Source organism: Grus americana, chromosome 14 (assembly GCF_028858705.1).
Source record: "Grus americana isolate bGruAme1 chromosome 14, bGruAme1.mat, whole genome shotgun sequence".
Classification (NCBI taxonomy): Eukaryota; Metazoa; Chordata; class Aves; order Gruiformes; family Gruidae; genus Grus; species Grus americana.
The window spans coordinates 21864765-21884606 of record NC_072865.1 but is presented as its reverse complement, the minus strand read 5'-3'; the positions used below and the strand labels follow the sequence as shown (position 1 = coordinate 21884606).

The 19842-nt window shown below is 42.1% G+C and overlaps 1 protein-coding gene across 16 annotated transcripts in view; it reads right to left on the bottom strand.

The window, feature by feature from the left end:
• The window catches only part of ANKHD1 (ankyrin repeat and KH domain containing 1), a 116429-nt gene that overhangs the window by 6699 nt on the left and 89888 nt on the right, over positions 1-19842 (bottom strand). For 7 of the 16 annotated variants that reach the window (XM_054841289.1, XM_054841291.1, XM_054841299.1 and 4 more), the window contains 12 exons: positions 19284-19446; positions 18025-18120; positions 17629-17745; positions 16391-16565; positions 15576-16029; positions 15051-15128; positions 12741-12887; positions 11152-11262; positions 9428-9577; positions 7506-9121; positions 1757-1951; positions 377-631 (listed from right to left, as the gene is read on the bottom strand). In XM_054841289.1, the coding sequence (XP_054697264.1) occupies positions 377-631; positions 1757-1951; positions 7506-9121; positions 9428-9577; positions 11152-11262; positions 12741-12887; positions 15051-15128; positions 15576-16029; positions 16391-16565; positions 17629-17745; positions 18025-18120; positions 19284-19446 (3557 nt within the window). Of the gene's footprint in view, positions 1-376; positions 632-1756; positions 1952-7505; positions 9122-9427; positions 9578-11151; positions 11428-12740; positions 12888-15050; positions 15129-15575; positions 16030-16390; positions 16566-17628; positions 17746-18024; positions 18121-19283; positions 19447-19842 lie in introns of those variants that run through there. The other 9 variants (XM_054841292.1, XM_054841305.1, XM_054841293.1 and 6 more) reach the window with 7 other exon arrangements.

Sequence of the window (19842 nt, the reverse complement as noted above, 5' to 3'; positions counted from 1 at the left end):
TGTCCTTTTAGGCCAAGGGTCAGACTTGGAAATGGACCCCCTTAACAGGTAAAAAGTTGTTTACTTTTTAAATTCTGTATCATTCAATAGACTCAATATGAAATTTCTGAGCTGTTCTCAGGGTTTACAAATGTACACTGACAGATAATCTAGGTGGGGTGAGAACCACCTACATCAGGAGAGAAAACCACAGCGCTTTCATTGATATGCACTCTTCTACCACTGACACCAGTTCTCCCTTCAGGACATACTACATGGAAGTTGATTACAGACTGTGGAGCTTTATTGCTCCTCCCCAACTTCCTTTTCAAATGTAGTACTTCCAAAAGGCCCTACAAGTTTCTTTAGGCTACCCCAGGCTGTACAACAGACTTACCAGACACGCTGTTAACTCCAAAGGACCAAATACCGCTATGACCGACAGGAGCTGTGAAGTTGGTTCCTAAGGGTGTAGGAGTGACAGATCCCCCCTGTCGAATTCTAGCAAGCCTTTCTGTCCCAATCGGAGGAGGTACCTTTCGATCTTGATTGGCGTTACCCGTTTTTGGCTGGCCCAAGTTAGAAGGTGCAGAAGCAGCTGAGAGGGGCGAAGATGATCCTGAGGAAACTGATGGTATAGGAGATTCACCTGCTGAAAAGAATATTTCTCTTGCTTAATTACACACAAAGCACACAAACTAGGAAGCATAAATGCTACCCGCTCTATCCCTCCAATATTATCTCAAACCAAATGATAAAAAGGTTTTAAAGGCTTTTTTGGCAAGCATTCTTCAAGTCTTTTACAAAAATTCTGTTCAGAGTTTATTTTAACTCTAAAATCAACATTGTAACACAAATGCTCTCAGCATCATGTGATACTCTCATGACATAGCAGTACATCTAAATTAATTACAAGAAAGAATAAGAAACATGGAAGAGTTTCAGGAAGAGATGAAAACGTCAGTCAAAATACCATAAGTATCTAAACAGCCTGGTTTTGGTATCGACCACTTCCAGCAGAAATTAGGCAGCTTCCCAAAGCCACATGTGTAACCTAAGAGTGTAAGTCCCACCAACTTCAGAAGCGTCACTGACTCTTCTTGGAAAATCCAACTTCCTTTGAGCACTCATTTAAACGTTTTGGTTCTTAAGCTCAGAGTGGCAATGAAGTTGCATGCAGTGACATGAAAAGCCTCTTCATTTAAGATTCTGAATCAGAGACCCATATTTTCTGCAAAGCTACTTCCATGTTCTTTCCGTTAGGAGAAAAACCCACTGTTAGCTCAGATGATGCTTAAAGATTTTGGAACATTTTAAGTAACATCAAATAATTCCAGAATCCAATTTTTTTTTTTTTTTAAAAAAGGAAAAAAAATAAAAAAAAAAAGAAGGGGGAAAAAAAAGGCAAGTATAACTTCAAACCACGGCAAACATGACATTTTCACCTAATAGTACACTCATACTCTTTAGAGGAGAATCTTTAGCTTGGTAAAATCATCTCCACTCCCCCACAGCTTCATGCCCTCTCCTCTCAGAGCCTATAATGACTGATTTTTATTTTTTTTTTTTGCCCAAATATGCCTTTAGTAATGCTAAAAGAACTACTGGCATTTTACATGGGAAAACACACAAAACAGTACAGCTTGGGATTTGCACGCCATCCTCACAGCTGCTAAAAGCAATTGGAAAGCATTTTGTGCATCACTGGGTAATTTCCCCTCAAGTTACAAATCTACTAAAGACAATAGCTATGAATTTATAGTTAACTAAGACAGACCCATGAAGTTCCTACATGAATTTGTTGCGCTTGTCCAAGGATGTGGTGAAAAATGCTGTCTGTTAAAGCTGGGAGTCCCAACAGGCGCTGGCCCTTGAAGGTAAACCCGTGCTCCTTGTATGTTTGCTGAAAAGCCTGTCAAAGGACCTGAAGAAGAAGTTGTAGAGCTGTTGGATGGATCTAGAGAGGGTAAGCCTGAAATAAACATAAATTTGATTAAATATCTCTTTGGGAACCTGCTTCAAAGCACTAGAGAGCGCTAGTGCTCCAAATATAATTAAAGCATCTCACCACCTTCGGGAGTATCTGCACATGGTAAATTCATTTTACAGGTGCACGATTCTCCCGTAGAAACCGACAGAAGGCATTTCTGTATGCTCTTTGTTTTGGCCTGAAGTTTTTAACAAAACCAGCCATCCCTTTGGTCACTGAAAGGAAATTATCTTAGCAGGGAGGGCAAAGGAGTAAAGCTGGGAGTGGCAAGGATCTTTGCTTACAAAAAAGCCACGAAAGTCAAACTGGGATACAGGGCTCTGTGAAAGTCCCAGGGGAATCCGGCACCAGGGAAATAGTTCACCGCAGTATAGTTTTTGCCATTCTATAGGTACATTCACATACAGATTGGTCAGAGCATGCTGTGTCCAGAGAAACAGGGCTGACAATGCACAGCACAACAGGTGAGGGGGCTGCTTTCTACAGGGATGCAGAAGAGGAAGGGAGAGACGGAGAGAAAGTTCAAAGTCCCACAAAAATTATTAGCAAGGGGAAATTACAGTTTTTTAATAAGCCAAAGCTTTTAAGTACTTTTCCAAAATGTTGTAAAAGTTCTTATCACACATTATTACCCGAAAGCAGAAATGGGCATGGCCACCTGTTCACCTGAGTTTTGGGTTTAGTTTCAAGGGCCTATTAAACAAGACTAGTTTCAAAACCATTTAAACATTTCAAAATGACCACAACCAGGACCAGCCTATCGTGCTGCAGAGCAAGGTTGAAGGTTGGTACCTACTTACACCACAGCAGTCTGCAAACAGCAGTGGTGACAGGCAATACCTTAGGTCATAGACTAGAGGTCCACCTTTCATCGCCTGGATACGTTCCTGAAAGCCAGATCTTTTCCCCCACCCCCAATATTATCAACCAAGTCAACCTGATTTACTGCTTCCAGAAGTGCCAGATCCAACCTGCTCACATTGACAGAAATGACTCACTGGACTTGAAAGAGGTATTTTTCTCACTAGCCCTACCCCAAAGGTTAAAAAAAAAAAAAAAGAGAAGTCTCCATTACAGACAAGGAGAAATAAATCACCACCACCACAACACAGGGTGCCCAGGCAAGGGAACCTGAGCGTGGGAGGATGATCTTTCAGGGTTTGTCACAGCACAAAGCCCAGACTCCATGGCTATGAGGAGGATGCTAATGCCTGTGCAGGCTGCCTGTAAATGCAGTTTGATTGATCTGAGTTTGTCTAGAGCTGCAGACTGGCCTCCAGCATGGAGCCTAGCCGTAAGCAGATTGCAGCATCTCCAACTGAGGGCCCTCCCTATGCATCTGCAATGGAGCTACTGACAGGACACTCTTGCTGACCCTCCATCCACAAAAGTCAACTCAGAGGTAGTCAAAAGGCCCCTATGGTGACTGATTCTACCGCACATCAAAACCAAGTTTCCAGCTGGCTGACAAACCACTGAAGATCCCAAGACTCTGCCCCATACAGAAGGGGTAACAGAGCTGCGGCTGCCCATGGCGACTGCTATTTCCTGAACAGAGAACAAGGCAGAAATTATGACAATAATAGCTCTTCTGCAGAAGAGACACGTTCAGCTGTGTCTTTTGAAGGCTTGGTAGGACGGGTACACAGCTTTCAAAGTGCAGTGACTGTACAGCCAAGACCATTTCAGCACTACTGTGGATCTCCTACAGGTTGAAGGAAGTGTGACAGCCAGAGATATACAAATTCAGAGCAGTCAGTTTTCAGGCTGTAAAGAACACTTTTTATCATTTTCTTGCCATTTATGAAAGTGGATGAAAAAACCTTTGCTCAATATTAAAAACTGGCTTCTATGAACAATGACTTACAGAATCCTGATTTCAGTAACAAGCTTCCTATTTATGTACCTACCAAAAAGATCAGGTTTTGTAACACTAAAACCTTTTGCAATACCATACTCTGCAGTTACTTGGGCCATGAATTCAAACTCTTCATCATGCTCTGAAAGCATAACTGAGCTTTTGAGACTGGTGTATCAATCTCACATAAACCCTGCTCAAAATTCAGTTTATCAGAGCCCCCAGGCACTTCTGCAGAAACTGCAAGGGCTAACTCCACATTTAAAGCAACAGCCGCAACACTTGGTCACTCCATGTACAACAGGGAGCCCAGCCATTTCATGCAACTTTATACTCACATGCTGCTTCCTAAGCTGGCATATTTCAAGTTTGTGATACCTTTTAATACCACATGAGCAAGGTCTCAAACTCCTTCTTAAAATGCAAATGCAGGGTCTTCCACACAGCCTCCCCAAATGGTTGGGCTACATCTCCCCTCTATCTGCAAGCTGTTAGGACAAGAGATCTAAAGATGTGAGAGAAAAGGCCATTTCCAGAACAGATCCACAGCCGGTGAAATGTGCATGCATATCTGGGCCTCAAAAGAACCGATGAATCAGAGAAAACTCAAGCTGCAACTGAGCTTACTTACGAATAGGAAAAGCAGAGTACCCAAACTCCACCCTGAGGTGACAACTTGTTAAGAAAAAGCTGGTTTAGCGCACAAATTACATTAAATCTCCACCAAATCAGCTTAGAGGTGATCACCAAGAGGTGTTGATTTGTGGAAAAATTTGCCACAGCCCAACTATGGAAGACAGGCACAAAAGACAAACCTCTGCTCCATCAGGTGTAGATTCACAGCTGAGATTAGAGGATTGGTGTCCAGCTGCTCTCATCACACAAAAGTGTACTGAATTGCCAGGCAAGGCCCAGACTACTCCTTGTCCATCGCACTGCTGTTGGCCAAAGCATAAGCCTGCAGCGACTGGCCTTTTTCCCCCCCTTCTCAAAAATCTCATGAAACCTGCCACCGAACCCTGTGGAAACAGCCAAGGTTCAACCCATCTTGGAGGCTGAGCTGAGCTGAGCAGAAAGGTCTGAACGCACGCTGGTAAGAGCCAGTGAAAGAGATCATAGAATCATAGAATGGTTTGGGTTGGAAGGGACCTCAAAGATCATCTAGTTCCAACCCCCTGCCATGGGCAGGGACACCCTCCACTAGACCACGTTGCCCAAAGCCCCATCCAACCTGGCCTTGAACACTTCCAGGGATGGGGCCTCCACAACCCCTCTGGGCAACCTGTTCCAGTACCTCACCACCCTCACAGGGAAGAATTCCTTTCTAATTTCTAATCTAAATCGACCCTTCTTCAGCTTAAACCCATGACCCCTTGTCCTGTCACTACAGTCCCTGATAAACAGTCCCTCACCATCTTTCCTGTAGGCCCCTTCAGGTACTGGAAGGCCGCAGTTAGATCTCCCTGGAGCCTTCTTTTCTCCAGGCTGAACAAGCCCAACTCTCTCAGCCTGTCCTCATAGGAGAGGTGCTCCAGCCCTCTGATCAGCTTCGTGGCCTCCTCTGGACTCTCTCCAACAGCTCCATGTCTCTCCTGTACTGGGGCCCCCAGAGCTGGACGCAGTACTCCAGGTGGGGTCTCACCAGAGCAGAGTAGATGGGCAGGATCACCTCCCTTGACCTGCTGGTCGAGCATTAGATGGCTGGACAGACCACAGGACCACACTTATGCTCCAAGGGAAGGCGTCGGAGAGGTCCTCAGCCTACCATTCCCGCTCCTTTCCTCACTGTCACACATTCAAAACACCCCCTTCTCCTCAGGTTCCCCTAACCCCTCCTCCTCCTCCTGTGTGACAGACTATTCAGATTCTGAAACAAAGGTGATCAAAAGCTGTATTAAGTATAATTACATTAATCAATTAAGGATCTGATCAACCAGTCACCTCCTGCCAGGCAAAATTTTAGCAGCACATCTACCTATTTGCAGTTTTTCTTCACTTTGCAATATCCGGATCAAATTCCAGCTCAGAAAAAAGTGTGTTCTGTCCAAATATTTTTGTGCTTCCGTTTAGAACAATTTCACACTTACCTCCCCAAAGTCAACCATGGGAGCTCTCCTTTGGTATATATCTAACCTTCCTAACTCAGAGAAGAAACAGATTTAGACTACTTTTTAAATACTTAAAGTCATTTAAAGATATATAAAGGACCAAGAATTTTTCACAATGACAAACAGATGACCTTAGCATAAGTGAACAGCAAAATTTTTCTGCTGCCATGGGAAGTCCCAGTCAGCTGTCTTCATATACGCAAGATGCAATCATCTGAAGAACCAACAGATCCCATCTGCCCTAAGCTTCCTTCCCCAGGGGTCATTCCAGCAACAGACAACTCCCAGTTGAGAGCACTGCAAAGAAAAAGCTAAGCCAATGTAAAGTGTTTCTGGAGTCTGCTGAGGAGGGTCTGGCAATTCCTTTATTAGCAGCCTATCTGACGAACAAGGTCCAGTTACTTTACCTTCCACAGCCTTAGTTACATCTGGTTCTGCTTACTGCATTGGGACTGGACATGGCACAAGAGCTCTAGGTATTCTCTTGCTTTGCAGAGCTATTCAGCCCAAATTAAACTAATAAGAAAACTACAGTCATAGCAAACATCCCAGTTTTGTGGTTAAAGCCAGTCAGAGAGAAGTGTTCTGGTTTTCAGAAGTCCTGCATGTTCGTAGGAGGAGAGGAACGTGAATACTGAAAACCTGTATCCTCACCACCACGTCTTTCAAATGCCCCCTTCTCCTTTAGTCTGAAAGTCAAACTACTTGACTTGTCCCAGTCCAGCTTTCAAGTCCTGATGCGTTAGCCTAAATATCTAACATACACTCTGGGGGTAAAGACAACTTCAAAGCAAGGCTCTCTAGCCATTATGGCAAGAATGAAGGGGAGAACAGAGCGGCACAGGCTAGATCTCTTGAGGGTCCCCTCCAGCCAAATGGGTGCGGCCAGTTGTCTGCAACATAGTTTGAACACTGAGATGATAATAATCCTTTAGTCAGAGCACAGTAAGGGCAGGGAGCTCACTGTGAGTGTTCCTAACCCATTTCAAATAAATGCAGGTAAACTTGAACTGCTATACTTAACAGCAGAAGGACTGTAACTTCCTAATAAAACACACCAATTTCCCAAAGCACAACATGAGCTTATTAAAATCCCAGAGCCGTATCAAGAGACAAAAAGTACAGAGAGTTTACCCTCACTGAGTCAAGCTGGAGTCTCAGACAAAATATCGAGCTGCATGCAGTCACTCCTGCAGCTGGAATCTGTCAAGAGTTCTGGCCCCACTGTTTCAGGTTTGGTATCACCTGAGCCTATGTTACATTCCAACCCAAAAGCTAAAATCAATGCTACTCTGAACTCTACAAACAGGTGGAAGCATTTGTGTGTCTTACAGAGAACAAGCAATGCAATGTCTGTAATGTTCCCAACACCTAACATCCTGGAAGAGCTGAAGAAAAGAGGGGGGGGGGGAAATCATCGACATTTTAAAGACAACTTGGAAATACAGGCCATCCTCATTACATTGGTATTCTCTGTCATCTGTAAACTACTTCTCAATCAGTTTGAGATGATCGAAGTGTAATGGTTGGAGAAAGAATTCTGTCCAGTGCATGAGCTTAAATGACTTACCTACAGGACTAGTCGAAACCCGTTGGGAAGGTGGCCTGAAACCAGGAGCCTTGGAGTTGTCAGGATGCACATTTTCCACATGTCCTAGCACAGAGTTATTCAAAAAGGTAGACTGAACAGTGAAAGATGGGTCAGCTGCTGCTCGGGTAGAGAGTGGACAGTCTCCCCATCCTTGGTTAGCTGGCACCTGGTTGCTATCAAAAAGACTACTGAAGTGATTGAAGAGCGTTGCTGGCCCAAAGGTAGGAGGCAATGATTTGTTTGCTGGGTTAATGTGCATCTGAGAACCGTTCATAACATTCATGGCTGATGAAAGCTGCACTGCAGCAGGTGGACCTTGAGAAGGTGTTAAAGGAACTTGATTTGTAACAAAAATAGACTGAGGATCTTGATGGAGGTTTGCATTTGGTACCACTGAATAGAAAGAACCTCTGGACTGCATCCTGTGAGTAACTCGAGGTGCTGGTACAGCTACTTGAGGTAAGTTACTGTTGTCCTGATTATCTGCAACAACTGACCTGGGTGACGCTAAGCTTAAGGGAGCAGTTTCTGAGCTGGATGAAAAAGGCATTGACATGGAAGGATTGATCTCTGACATGCTGGTTGGCAGTATTTCATCCTGGACATTATTTAGTGGTGCAGGGCTGCTTGATGGGTGAGTTTCGGTGACTGCTGAGTTGCTGCTAGCTGACATACTGCAACTACTTGCAACCGAAGATGGTGCGCACACATTTGCAGTGGGCTGGTCTGGTGTTGACACCTTCTCTTTGGGTGCCGAGACAGCCAAGAAAGAGTCCGCTTTAAGTGCAGAATGCTGCGTTTGTGGAGCATTAGATGGCAGAAATGCTGTGGGCACTTGCCCATTGTTTGGAGGGGCAGAGGAAGCTGAAGGCAGAGTGCTACAGGTGCTCGTCACAGTTGAGATTGCTGTTGCTGCAGCGCTCGTCTTGGGAACGCAGGCAAACAACTGCTTTCTGACAGAAGAGGGAGTCCGATTACTGGTTACACACAGCGGTTGGGTGGAAGCAACTACAGAAGAGACAGTAATGGGACAACTAGAAGTAGCTAATCCAGGAGACTCTGTCTGTAAAATATTTCCATTCTGACTACCTACGCGACTTGAACTATTATGCTTTGGAGAGCTGTTTGTGCTGCCAGGGTTAACTGGTCTCACCGGGAATGGTCCCCAAGTGTTCGGTGCAGGTGAGAAAGTTCCTCCAAATTGGGCCATAGGTAAGCGAGGGTGTCGGATCTGTTGCATAGTTTGGGCAGCCAGCAAGGCAAAATGAGGGTGAGAATAAGCTAGAGGAAGAGACACCGGAAAAGATGAGCGCACATTCGCTGGGACATTCTTGTTTAATTTGTTAGTAGGCTGGAAAGTAGATAGTGTTGATGACTGCGATGTGACTAGGGGCGGTGCTCCGAGGGGAAAGGAGTTCTTGCTTGACGCAGTCGCAGTGCTGACTCCAGACGAAAAGTTTGCATGGATTGATTTGGTACTCGAAGCAGGTGTTCTTATATGAGTTTTAGGAATCAAATCTTCCAGTTCCTTGGCAGGATCTTGAATAAGGGCATTGATGAGTTGCACAGCGTATCGCGTTGACTCCGTACCACCCCTAGATTAAATACAAACATATTTATCTTTTGCAAAAGGAAGCCCCACTTTGTGCAACATTCTGCAGCCTCAATTTTATACTGATCTGTAAGTCTATTGCATGTTTACTCCAATAAGTTATTTCTTGACTTTTGCGTATCTCAAGGATTATCTTTGAAGAAGTAGACCTTCAGCATATCTTGGCAGCAGTAATATATGTTCTGTTCTAGTACCAAGAAGCTAAATATGTCCCGTCTTAAAAATCAAACAAACTTCTTACAAATGACATTGTGGACTAACTTAAGACTTTCATTTCTAGATACTGTACCTTATAGTGATCATTCTCTCTCCATTCTTATCTTTTTGCTTATCAACATCAATATGGGCACCAGTGACATCTTGAATTGCTGTGATGTTGCACCCACCTCTTCCCATTATTCTAGATACGACAGAAGCTGGGACAGATAATTTCTTTGACCTATATCACAAAGATCACAAATCTGTGAAATGTATTAAAACTTTAAAAGGCATAAAATATCCCTAACTGTCTGACAGGTGGCTGAAGCAATATTCTTAAGTTTCAGGGCAGCAAGTGCTTTTCTGCTGATATTTTCTTCACCCTTGGAGCCTCTCAAACTCCCCCACTCAAATTACTCATCATCCTCAGTACCTGACAAGGGTTCTCTAGAAGCATTTATTCCACCACTGTTGTAACATAGATGTATGTGCCTCACACTACTTCAGAAACACTTTCGGATTTTAGCTTGTGTACCTTCAAAGCGAGACCAACCCTTAGCTTATCGACCTAAATTTACGTAAATAGTGCTGCTTCAAATATAAAAGTCCATGGCTTAGCTACTTTGATCATTTATAACTAGGGTTTACAGCAAGGAGAAGGTGGTTGTCCAATGTTCTCCCAGTGATCAGCTCTGTAATATCACTTGCATTCACAACCCTTTTTAGTATGCACTGCTCTCAAACCTCAAGATCTGAAAGTTTGTTGATGACACCACACAATGGTGGATGACAGATAGTTAACCTGCACAATTCTGTGATTTAAGGAGCTGCTGGTAGCCATTGTGAAGGCATCGTAAATTTTCAGAAGCAGGCTCATTGTCAGGCCACGACACTGTAACCCACGTGTTCAGCGAGATAAGCCCATTTAGGATTTTTCTAATTCATATGGTATTGGTGGGTCAGTGCAGGCACACAGTACTGGGTTGTCTTTGAACACGAGCTATGCTTGCATCCAAACCCCAGCCAAGGTCTCTCTGGGCCACCACCGTCCTCAGACTTTAAAGGCTGGGCCTCTCAAGCCCATACGCTGCTTTCAAGCTTGCCAGTGATGTGCAATAGTTCAACACTGGACAATTTGAGGGGATTCAAAGGAATTTCAGAAACCACTGTGATCACAGTGCAGGCACCTCTGAACACTGTACAGATCACCACCACCCCCTGAAAAGGCTGCCAGCTTCACCTAGCTATTCCAGTCTTGGAAACTTAAGTAACCTGATCCTCAGGAAATTTTCTCTCACTTAATAGGACTTAAAGGAAATTCATTTTATTTTAAACACATCTAAATACATGGAAATGTTCTAAAGCATCACCTCATCTTGCCAAGTTGTTTCTTCTTTCCCCCTCTCCTGCCAGGAGAGCATGCTACAACCCCTCCCCATCCCCAGAAACCAGGTCCTCAGAGCACGCACCCATCTCTCCTCCCAAGGCTATTTCATACTTTGGGTTTTCTTCTCCCCTCCACCCCTAAGGCTCCTCTCTCAAGCTAGACACTCCAGTCACTCCTTCCCCAAACCAGAGCTTCCATTGGCACCTAACTTTCAAGATATGCCCACAAGATTCACAGACCTCCTAACTATACCTTGGTCTGCTTCCACTTCAGCCCACTAGTAACTCCACGCCACCACCCCTGGAGCCATTCCTCCTCCAGAACTCACCCCAATGCCAAGGCCCCGGCCCACCCATCACCCACTGCCATTTCCCTCCCTACCCGCCAAGATCGATGGTTTTTACCTTGAGAAGTGCCCAAAACAGTACCTTTTTGCTCCTGAACAGCAGCGCCCTCCTCTCTGCAGCTGAAATTGCTCAATTGGTGTTGGCTGCAGAGTGTTGCTAGGGGGAGGGTCTTTCAAAACTCTGCCTACTTGCCTGTCAAGGGCAGAAGGGATGTTTCCATTGGTTATGTCTTTGATAGACATCACTTCTAGCCAGGGGGTTACTCACAGGGAGAGGGGAGGAGAAGAATTCTTGCTGAGACCAGGAGACACTTTAGGATAGGAAGGCATGCAGCTCCCAGGCATTTTGCGTATGCATCTAAAGTCACGAAAAAGCTCTTTGGCAGGACGCATGCTTCAATCAGTCAGGGCATAGCAAACACCAGTGCAGAACACTTTACAGATGCGTTCTTTATGACACAAGGCCTGATTCCTCAGGGATGAGGAAAGGTTGGGTTTTGGATGCCATCTCTAGAACCCTACCATCTCCAGCAGAAGAGCAGACAATACCCAACCAAGCAGTTGAGCCCTATGAGACTCAAGAGACCCAGGAGGAGAGATGGAGCAGCTCCAGGGTCAATGGCGGGGTCTGTGCAGCCCTGGAAAAGTCAGCTGTCTGTTTAATGGTTTCATGCCTGCATGACTCACCAAGTGGTAGGCAGTCTTGCAACCATACATTTAGCAAGGCCATGTCACAGTGAAGAAACCCATTTACGAACACAACAAAAGGCAGAGACTGAACCAACTCTAAGGGTTTAGACGCTTAAATTTTCAGATTAAACCGCCTTTTTAACTTTTATTGAGAACAGTCTGTGGCTTCCACTAATCTGAATGCTTTAAATCCTCCATACAACTATGTTCTTTGCATATAGCCTAAATTCTCCAAAATGAGCATATTTCATCACTACTGTTGCAGAAGACAAAAGCAGGAGGGCATCGTAAGTGCACCCTGAGCATGACACTTGTATGTTCACGCTGTATTCCTTTTTGATGAAGGTAACAAAAAAAGGAAAGCCATGTGATTGTTTCTAGTTACAAGTAGTAGGCATCATAAAGGTTACAGAAAAGATACTGGAGTGTTAATGGCCATATCATAAAACCCAGTATATTTTCAAAGGGGAAGTTTGCTTTACAGAAGATCTTTACATCTAATTGCACCTCTACCGCTCACTTTAAAGTGACAAAATTTTCCATGGAGTCAGCGATCAAGGTCACCACCCAAAGCACAATGAATTTTAGCCTTGAAGAGATCATCCACCTCTCCTCTAACATCCATCCTGCCTTTGGTTCACGTGCAAGCAATCATCTGCTGTAGGGGCTTTTTACTGTCATCTGCTCCCTCCCTGTTTTATTTTATCCCCACATCCTTTTCTCCACTGAAGTCACTGGTAAAGAAAACTCTTGTGCCAAATAAAATGTTCATATCGGTATTGACATTAAGTGAGGAGTTACTACAAATTAGGACTGCAATTTGTTTTCACAGCACTGCAAAATTAAGGAGTGGTAGATTTTTTTTATAAATTAATTATACAATGAAATAATTAAATAAGCTTACTGGACATTCTCTATTTGAGAATAAGTTACAAGCTAAAGAGCTCACAGACAGTTTTTAAACAGAATTAAATCCTTTACCTTCTAACCACTTCTTTCCAGCCTTCTTCTCTCTTCTGCCCTCTTTTTGGACTAGTCAGATTCAGCTTTACATTTGGAGAGGTCAGAGGCAGGGAAACAGGCTTATAAGTAGTTGACAAAGAATTTGAATGACCTTCACCATCAAGTCTGGGAACAGAAATGCATTGATTACAAATTACAGAATAAAATGACAGCATTACAGTATACATTTCTGTAGCTTAAAACTACTAGCATGAACGGTTTTCATTCTCACTTTCTACCTGGAACAACTGTTGAATGACTTCATAGGTAGAGTTTTTTTACCTTTTAGACCACAGCCAATACCATTCCTCCAAGAAGTGGAGTGCTAAACTGAATGAGGTAATACCAGAAGCACTAAGGACATCAGATTAAAATAGTTTATAATAGGTGGTACACAGCCACTTAGGCACATCCTGATTACGTGTCTATACTGTGTTGTCTTTTTTGAATAGCTTTTAAAGAAAAGGTACTTTGATAATAATGTCTCTTTCTTACTAAGTTCTTGAGAATGTCTGTTTTTCAGCTCTTATTGTTACAGATTCCCTGGAAAATGCTTCTACCCCTCACGCCTCATTTTAATTAAGGGTAACTGAGGCACAAATATTTGAGCATATTTATGTATTTAAGTCCCAGTGACATCAATTTGGAAGCAGATGCCCAAATATCATTACCTGTACTAATAACAGCTGTAGCAATAGTCTAGTGATACAAACAATGCAAAGTTTGAATGAAAGACAAAAAAGAGAAAGAGACAGAGAACGGGCCATCTCTTGTTAGGCTAACTGATCTACGTGGAGGTGAAAAAAAAGCAGCACCGGGAGCTCACAAGTTCATCTGCAGCACTGAAACACAGGCACAAGTCATTGAAAAACTAGTCATAGACATGATTCAACCCAGCAAATCTATAGCATAGCTGGAAAATTTACAGAGGACTTCATGCTTCAGCTATCCTGCTAAGCATCACTTCTCCTCTTTACTATATGCAAGTTTTCATTCCCTGTTCTTTACAGCATTTTATATTTATTGTGTCTTTTTATAGGCAAACTGTTTGTTTATACTACACTTTATACCAACTTCAGAGATCTATCCACATTTAAGTAACCCAAGTGTACCGATTATATGAAAAGCAACATTTAGACAATATGCCTTTTAAAATGGCAGCATCTTCTCTTTACCTTAGTACTTTCTAGCTCTCTGGTAATACACCTACCCAAGGCATTTGAAAGTTCTATGGAGAACTTTACTTGTTCTCAGATAACTGTTAGATTGAGGGAAATAGAACAAGAAAATGCATATGAAAAAAATAATGAAGTCCACTGTGGAATATCAATTCCAGAGTAGACTTTAAAAGCTTTTTTTCTGCTTTGTCTGAAAATATCTAGGTATGTTCTCAGAAAAGCATCATTACGAAGTCTGAGTTTAAGTTTCAGTTACAGTAGCCTTGTCACCAGCATGTTGACTAAAGAGAAGAGGAGTTCAGGAAGAGCAAATTTAGAAATGATTTTCAGACAAAGTCTGCCTAGTGCAAGAGTGAAAGAGCACCTGCAGAAGTTAATATACTAGCCCCATTTTGATATTTATATACTGTCTTGTTTCTTAGGTGTACTATATCTAACAGAAGCACTGCTTCTAACAAGGAGTTAGAAGTCTGCATTTAATTAGTCCTACTGTAGTGAACTGCAATGGATTCCAAGGCTTTTGTAGACCTTGGATAAAAGGTCCAAGGCAGAAACAAATTTATGTTCATAAACCAGAACATAGATAAAATCCAATTTCTAACATTCCTAAGGGTAATCCAAAACACACAGCTCCAACAACAAGGGCTAACAAATCCACTCGTTCTGCAACTAACTTTAATCTGGGGGGGAGGGGAGATAAGACAAAAGAAAATCCCGACTCCCTTCCCACTCCCAGACAAGTGCCTCAATCAGTCTGGCAACAGCCCTCTCGCTTGCTGGCCTTTTCGATCCCATGTTTGTATTCTTGTTGAAGCTGGGTTCTCAGTCAGCCAGGTGTCCTGTAGATCAACCCCTGCACCCTCTCTCCTCCCTTAATGCAGGAAAAGAAAAGAAAACAAGAAAACTATGGGGGATCAGACTCATACTACTTATATGTAAAAATAAGCAAAGACTACAGACTCAGATGGGATCTAAGCTTTTTGATTCAGACCAACGACCTATTCAGAAACTGGTGTTATAAAAGTTATTAGTTCATTTCCTGGCAACTGAATGATCTTCCAAACCATTCAATATGGCCTCCGTACATTCACTGAGTTCTTTTGACACTCACCTCTGGCTTGACAAGGTTAAATCAAACTGGCCATCAACCTGGCAGGTGAAATGCTCAGAGTCATCAACTTCTTCCCTCCTTAAAACAAAGAGATTACAATTCAAATGAGTTAATGATGAAACCATAAAACAATCAAAAGGTAATGAAGACACTTCTGTAAATAGATTATAAGTAAAGCTGGCACTTCCTTTTTAAATTCCCAGAATATGCACTTTAAAATCTGTTCTAATAAAGTTGACAATGCAACATGGATGCTTAAATAGCACAGAGAGAAAACTGGCTGTTTTGCTAAAGTAGTATTAAAAACTAACCAGCAACGTAAAAAAAAGAAATCCTATCTTTACCATTTTAAAGAGGTTGCATTCAAACTTGACAGTATTATTTAATAGCTATGCAAATAAAGCAAACTCAGTCTCTCAAGACATTAGGAATGTACCAGCTGGTGTAAAGCTTAAGCTACAGAATATTTACACTGGCATAGGTAAAACCCTATGAAACAATATGGGAGCAATATGGCAGTCTCACCTCGTTGGTGTTTTAGAAGCTGAGGTGCTCGTTTTTTCTTCCTGAGAGGGGATAAGCAATGAGGCATAGCGCCGCTCAGAGGAATTTGTATCCATTGTGAAGTTCAACTCTTGGCTTTTACCTCCACTGCTACTTTCGCTATTGCAATCTGTGCTATCCAAGTTATCTGAATCACTATTCCCACTTGCACCACCACCTCTCGGCTCTCCATTTATTTTATTTTTATCTGCTTTTTGCTGTGCTAGAGATATGTGCTGATCTGGCAAAATTATCTGCATATTCTGAGGAGTCTCTTTTGTTTTATTTTTCTTATTTTTTCTATTTGTGCTGGGGGTGGTCACCACATTAGCTCTCTTCTTCCCAAAGGCGTTTGTAAAAGTAGTTGAAGTTGCAGAAATTCCAATTGTAGTTGTAGTAGTTGCACTAGGAGGCTCTATAGGAACTTCTTGCTCCACTGAAAGAAAAACAGTTGATATACAATCAAAACCCACAAAATCTAGAAATCAGTGACCTGACTGAAGACACTACAGCTGAAGTTATGCTCCTTGCTGAGCCATCAGACCAATGAACCACATTCAGCTGTAAATCCTCCAAGAGTGAAAGACTTTTGGGAATCAAGGGGGGGAGAAGAAAAAAAAAAAAAAAAAGGCAAACAAAGGAGTTTTGCCAGGAACTCTGACTGCAGAGGGAAGAACCAGGGCAGAAGCTATGCAATGTCACAGTGTCAGAAAAGCCAGCTTTCAGATTCCCTTACCTAGATGGTTAAGAAAGGCACCCTCCCAACTACATCGTTCATAGAAACACTTGTTCTTTACCTTCATCATCATTTTCTTCTTCATCATCATCTTCCTGCAGTTCCAGAGTTTCTTTAGGCTTGTTTTCTTCATCTTCTTCTTGTTTTCTTTTTTGTTCTTCTTTCTTCTTCTTCCTCTTCTCCTTTCTTTTCTCCCTTTTAGCTGCAAGAGCTTGTTTTCTGCTCTCCTCTCTTGACTATGTAGAAGAAAAGGATCCATATTTAAACATTTTCACACAGACTAAATTATACTTATAATTCAGATCTTCCCTAGAAATCTGGGGGGAGGCAGAAAGGAGAGACCACGATGAACATACACAACTTTGTCACATACTGAATCATTATGCAGAAACTGGGCAGATGTTATGGAACAACAAGACTGGGTAGTCCCAAAACTTCTAAGGAATGACAACAAAATAACAACCAAAACAGAGATATTATAAAAATACAATTTTACTGGAAAAACAGAAAAATCTCTCACCTTCTCAGTCCTTTCTCAAAAAAACATTTAATAACCTCATTAATATTTTTGCAGCAATGTTCACATCTTTGACTCAAAGATCTCCCAGAGTATTTTACAGACAAAACTGCTATTATTTTAACAACTTTCTTTTAATGTATGGAATCACTCAAGTCAACTATGCTATACTGTAGCTTTGCACAGCTATTGATAGGTGTTTAACAAGTCAGCAACCTGGAAAATTTAATAAACTAATATGAAACTTGTTCATCAAAAATTGTAAGAGCATCCATTAAGAGAGCCCACTAAAGAGTGCTTAAGAAGTGCCTGCATTACTCTGGGACACTTCACAGAATTCTCAGTGAGGGAGAAGGTGATTTTCGCCACTATCTGCTCAACTCCATACAGCTCATTGGGCAGCTTGTAGACTCTCCTTTGTAACAGTGAGTCCATAAAAATACTCATGGACTACATGTTACACAATATATAACATACCGTGTATCACACCATCGAGACTGAAGACCTCCCTTATTTACACATCATCTGCGCTAAAGTAACAAAAGAGAGCTACTACCTAAGGTAACTACCGCAAAGTCCAAGCCTTCCTAAAAAGGACAGTGAAGTGGCTGAAGCATAAGTCAGTTCTAATTTGCCACCCTCAGTACATGCTTCACTTTTTGTATATTAGAGGAAGGATAGCACATACGGTCACACCCCAAGAAGCACCAACAGGAAATACAGCCTATAGATTAATACATAGTTCAAACCGTTATGCTACAAGACAGCAATTCTCTACTCACTTTTTCCAGGTCTAGCTCCTTCAGCAATATACTTGCATTCTTATTTGCTTCTGCAGCCTGCTGGTCTTTAGCTTTCACAATTGTCTCCACACACTGGTGACACTTTTTCAACAGGTCCTGGAATGCAAACTTGTCTTACTACCTCGGTAATAAACTAAAATTGAGGAGTGAGGCTTGCTCTACAAACATGAGATTAGCTTCTCATGCAAACTATTTCAATAGAATAGGACTCTAAACATTTTTTTTTTTTTTTTTTTTTTTTTTACACAGTTCTGTATTAAGGAGACATACCTAAACCTCCAAATCAAATGTACATGAGCAAACATATATTCAGGATTTCTCACTTATACTTTCGCTGCAAATAAGGGACAGGGTCTTTCCTGAAGTTAAACTCACCTTGTCAGTTATTGTTGCTATGTATCGCATGCATTCAATGTCTGAAGGAAACTGGTTAACTTCTTTTACCAGGAACTGAACTACTTTCACATGCCCCTAGAACAGCAAAGAAAATTCTCATCTCTTGTATACAATTGTCAACATTTGTTATCAAAATACAGGTTTGATATCTCTTAATCCAATGCAAAAGACTAAAAATAAGTAAGAACATTTCTGGTACGCTGCTGTCTGGGAATAAAGGCAGTTACTTTTTGCTCAGTGTTACCAGCATGTCTGCTGTTCTACATCAAGATGGCAAGGTCAAGCTCTCCCACAAGTGATTTTTTATTTTAAAATAAAAGGACTAAACCGGGCAGAGGCAGCTGTTTGTGTTTTTAGTAACAGCCAAGAAGACCTTCTTTAGACCCTGCCTGCCACCCCAACCCACTCATGCCATGGAGCTAACTTAGGTTGTTCAATTACAAGGTAAGTCTGATCAGGGAACTGAGCCACCTGAATATTATCCTGGCAAACACATTCCTCTGCTGCTGGATACAGTCATTGATGGAGTACACTGTGCAACCACACAGGGCATATCCAACTGTTGCCTCTGAAGTTATTTGAAAGCAATAGAGGGACAGCACTGGCACGCTCAGTATTGCTGTTTGTCAAAAAAGCTGTACACTTATTTGGTATTTTATTAAAGGCAAAGCAGCTAGAGTTAATCGATTCCTCTGCTATAGCTATGTTCCTTGCATCCAACAACGTAATTGATGAAACCATCACAAAACAACATTCTTCCTACCAAGAAGAAAAAGCAGTGACGTAAGAGCTGGCCATGCAAAGTGTCCCAACTCAACAACAAATTAGGAATGGAACAGGAGAAGCACAAAGGAATCAGGACAGCTTATTACAGACTGGTATTTTGCTCATCTCAAAAGCAGGATTGAAACAAGCAGTATAATCTGCAGAAATTTAGTGGGGGGACTATGCTAATCACAACAGTGAAATCTCAAACAGTGAAAACTTTCGGACAGTGTGTAACTGCAAACAATAAAGTTAACATTGTTTATGGAACAAAGTTTTTCATCTCTCAAAAATTAGATCTGTGTGAAGTACACAGATTATGATTACTTTGAAGCAGACATTTTATCAAAGTAGTAATTTTGCTGTGGTCTATTTGATTCTTCCAAACCCAAGCATTCAGATTTCAGACCAAATTAGAAACTCTATTTTGAAAACATTTACCACTGAAACATAAAATTAAGTTGGTCTCCTACCTTGCGAAATGCTGACATAAGAGGTGTAATTTTCCGATTATCTGCAGCATCCACATCTGCTCCTGCTTGCACAAGCAACTGAACCACATCATAGTGACCACCATTAGCTGCCAACCACAGAGGTGTGTTTCCTTTCTTGTTACGAACATCTATATGTGCTCCTCTAAAAAACGCACAAGTGTAACCAAGTGAAACAAGGTATGAGTAATGATGGAAGTCAGGAAGTAAGATCACGAAAAGATCAGAGTACAATTGGATATATAACTTTAATTACTGAAATTTAGTGGCTAGATAGAGAAATTCTGTCCCTGAAATCTGCTGTTACAGTTGCAACGTAGTGACACAGGGGTTATTTAAACTTCCGTTACAGAAAGGAGCACTCATCTAATGTAGCCTACTGTACCACAGCTATGCAACTAGCAACCACGGGTCCTTTAAATTATCATTAATGTGGTGACTACCCACAGGGCAAAGCAACCCCTTGGGATTTTAGCGGCGCACAGGGTTATGCTTGAAGAGCTCAAGAGCTACTTCCAGGCTTTGCCCCCCAAGTGACAGC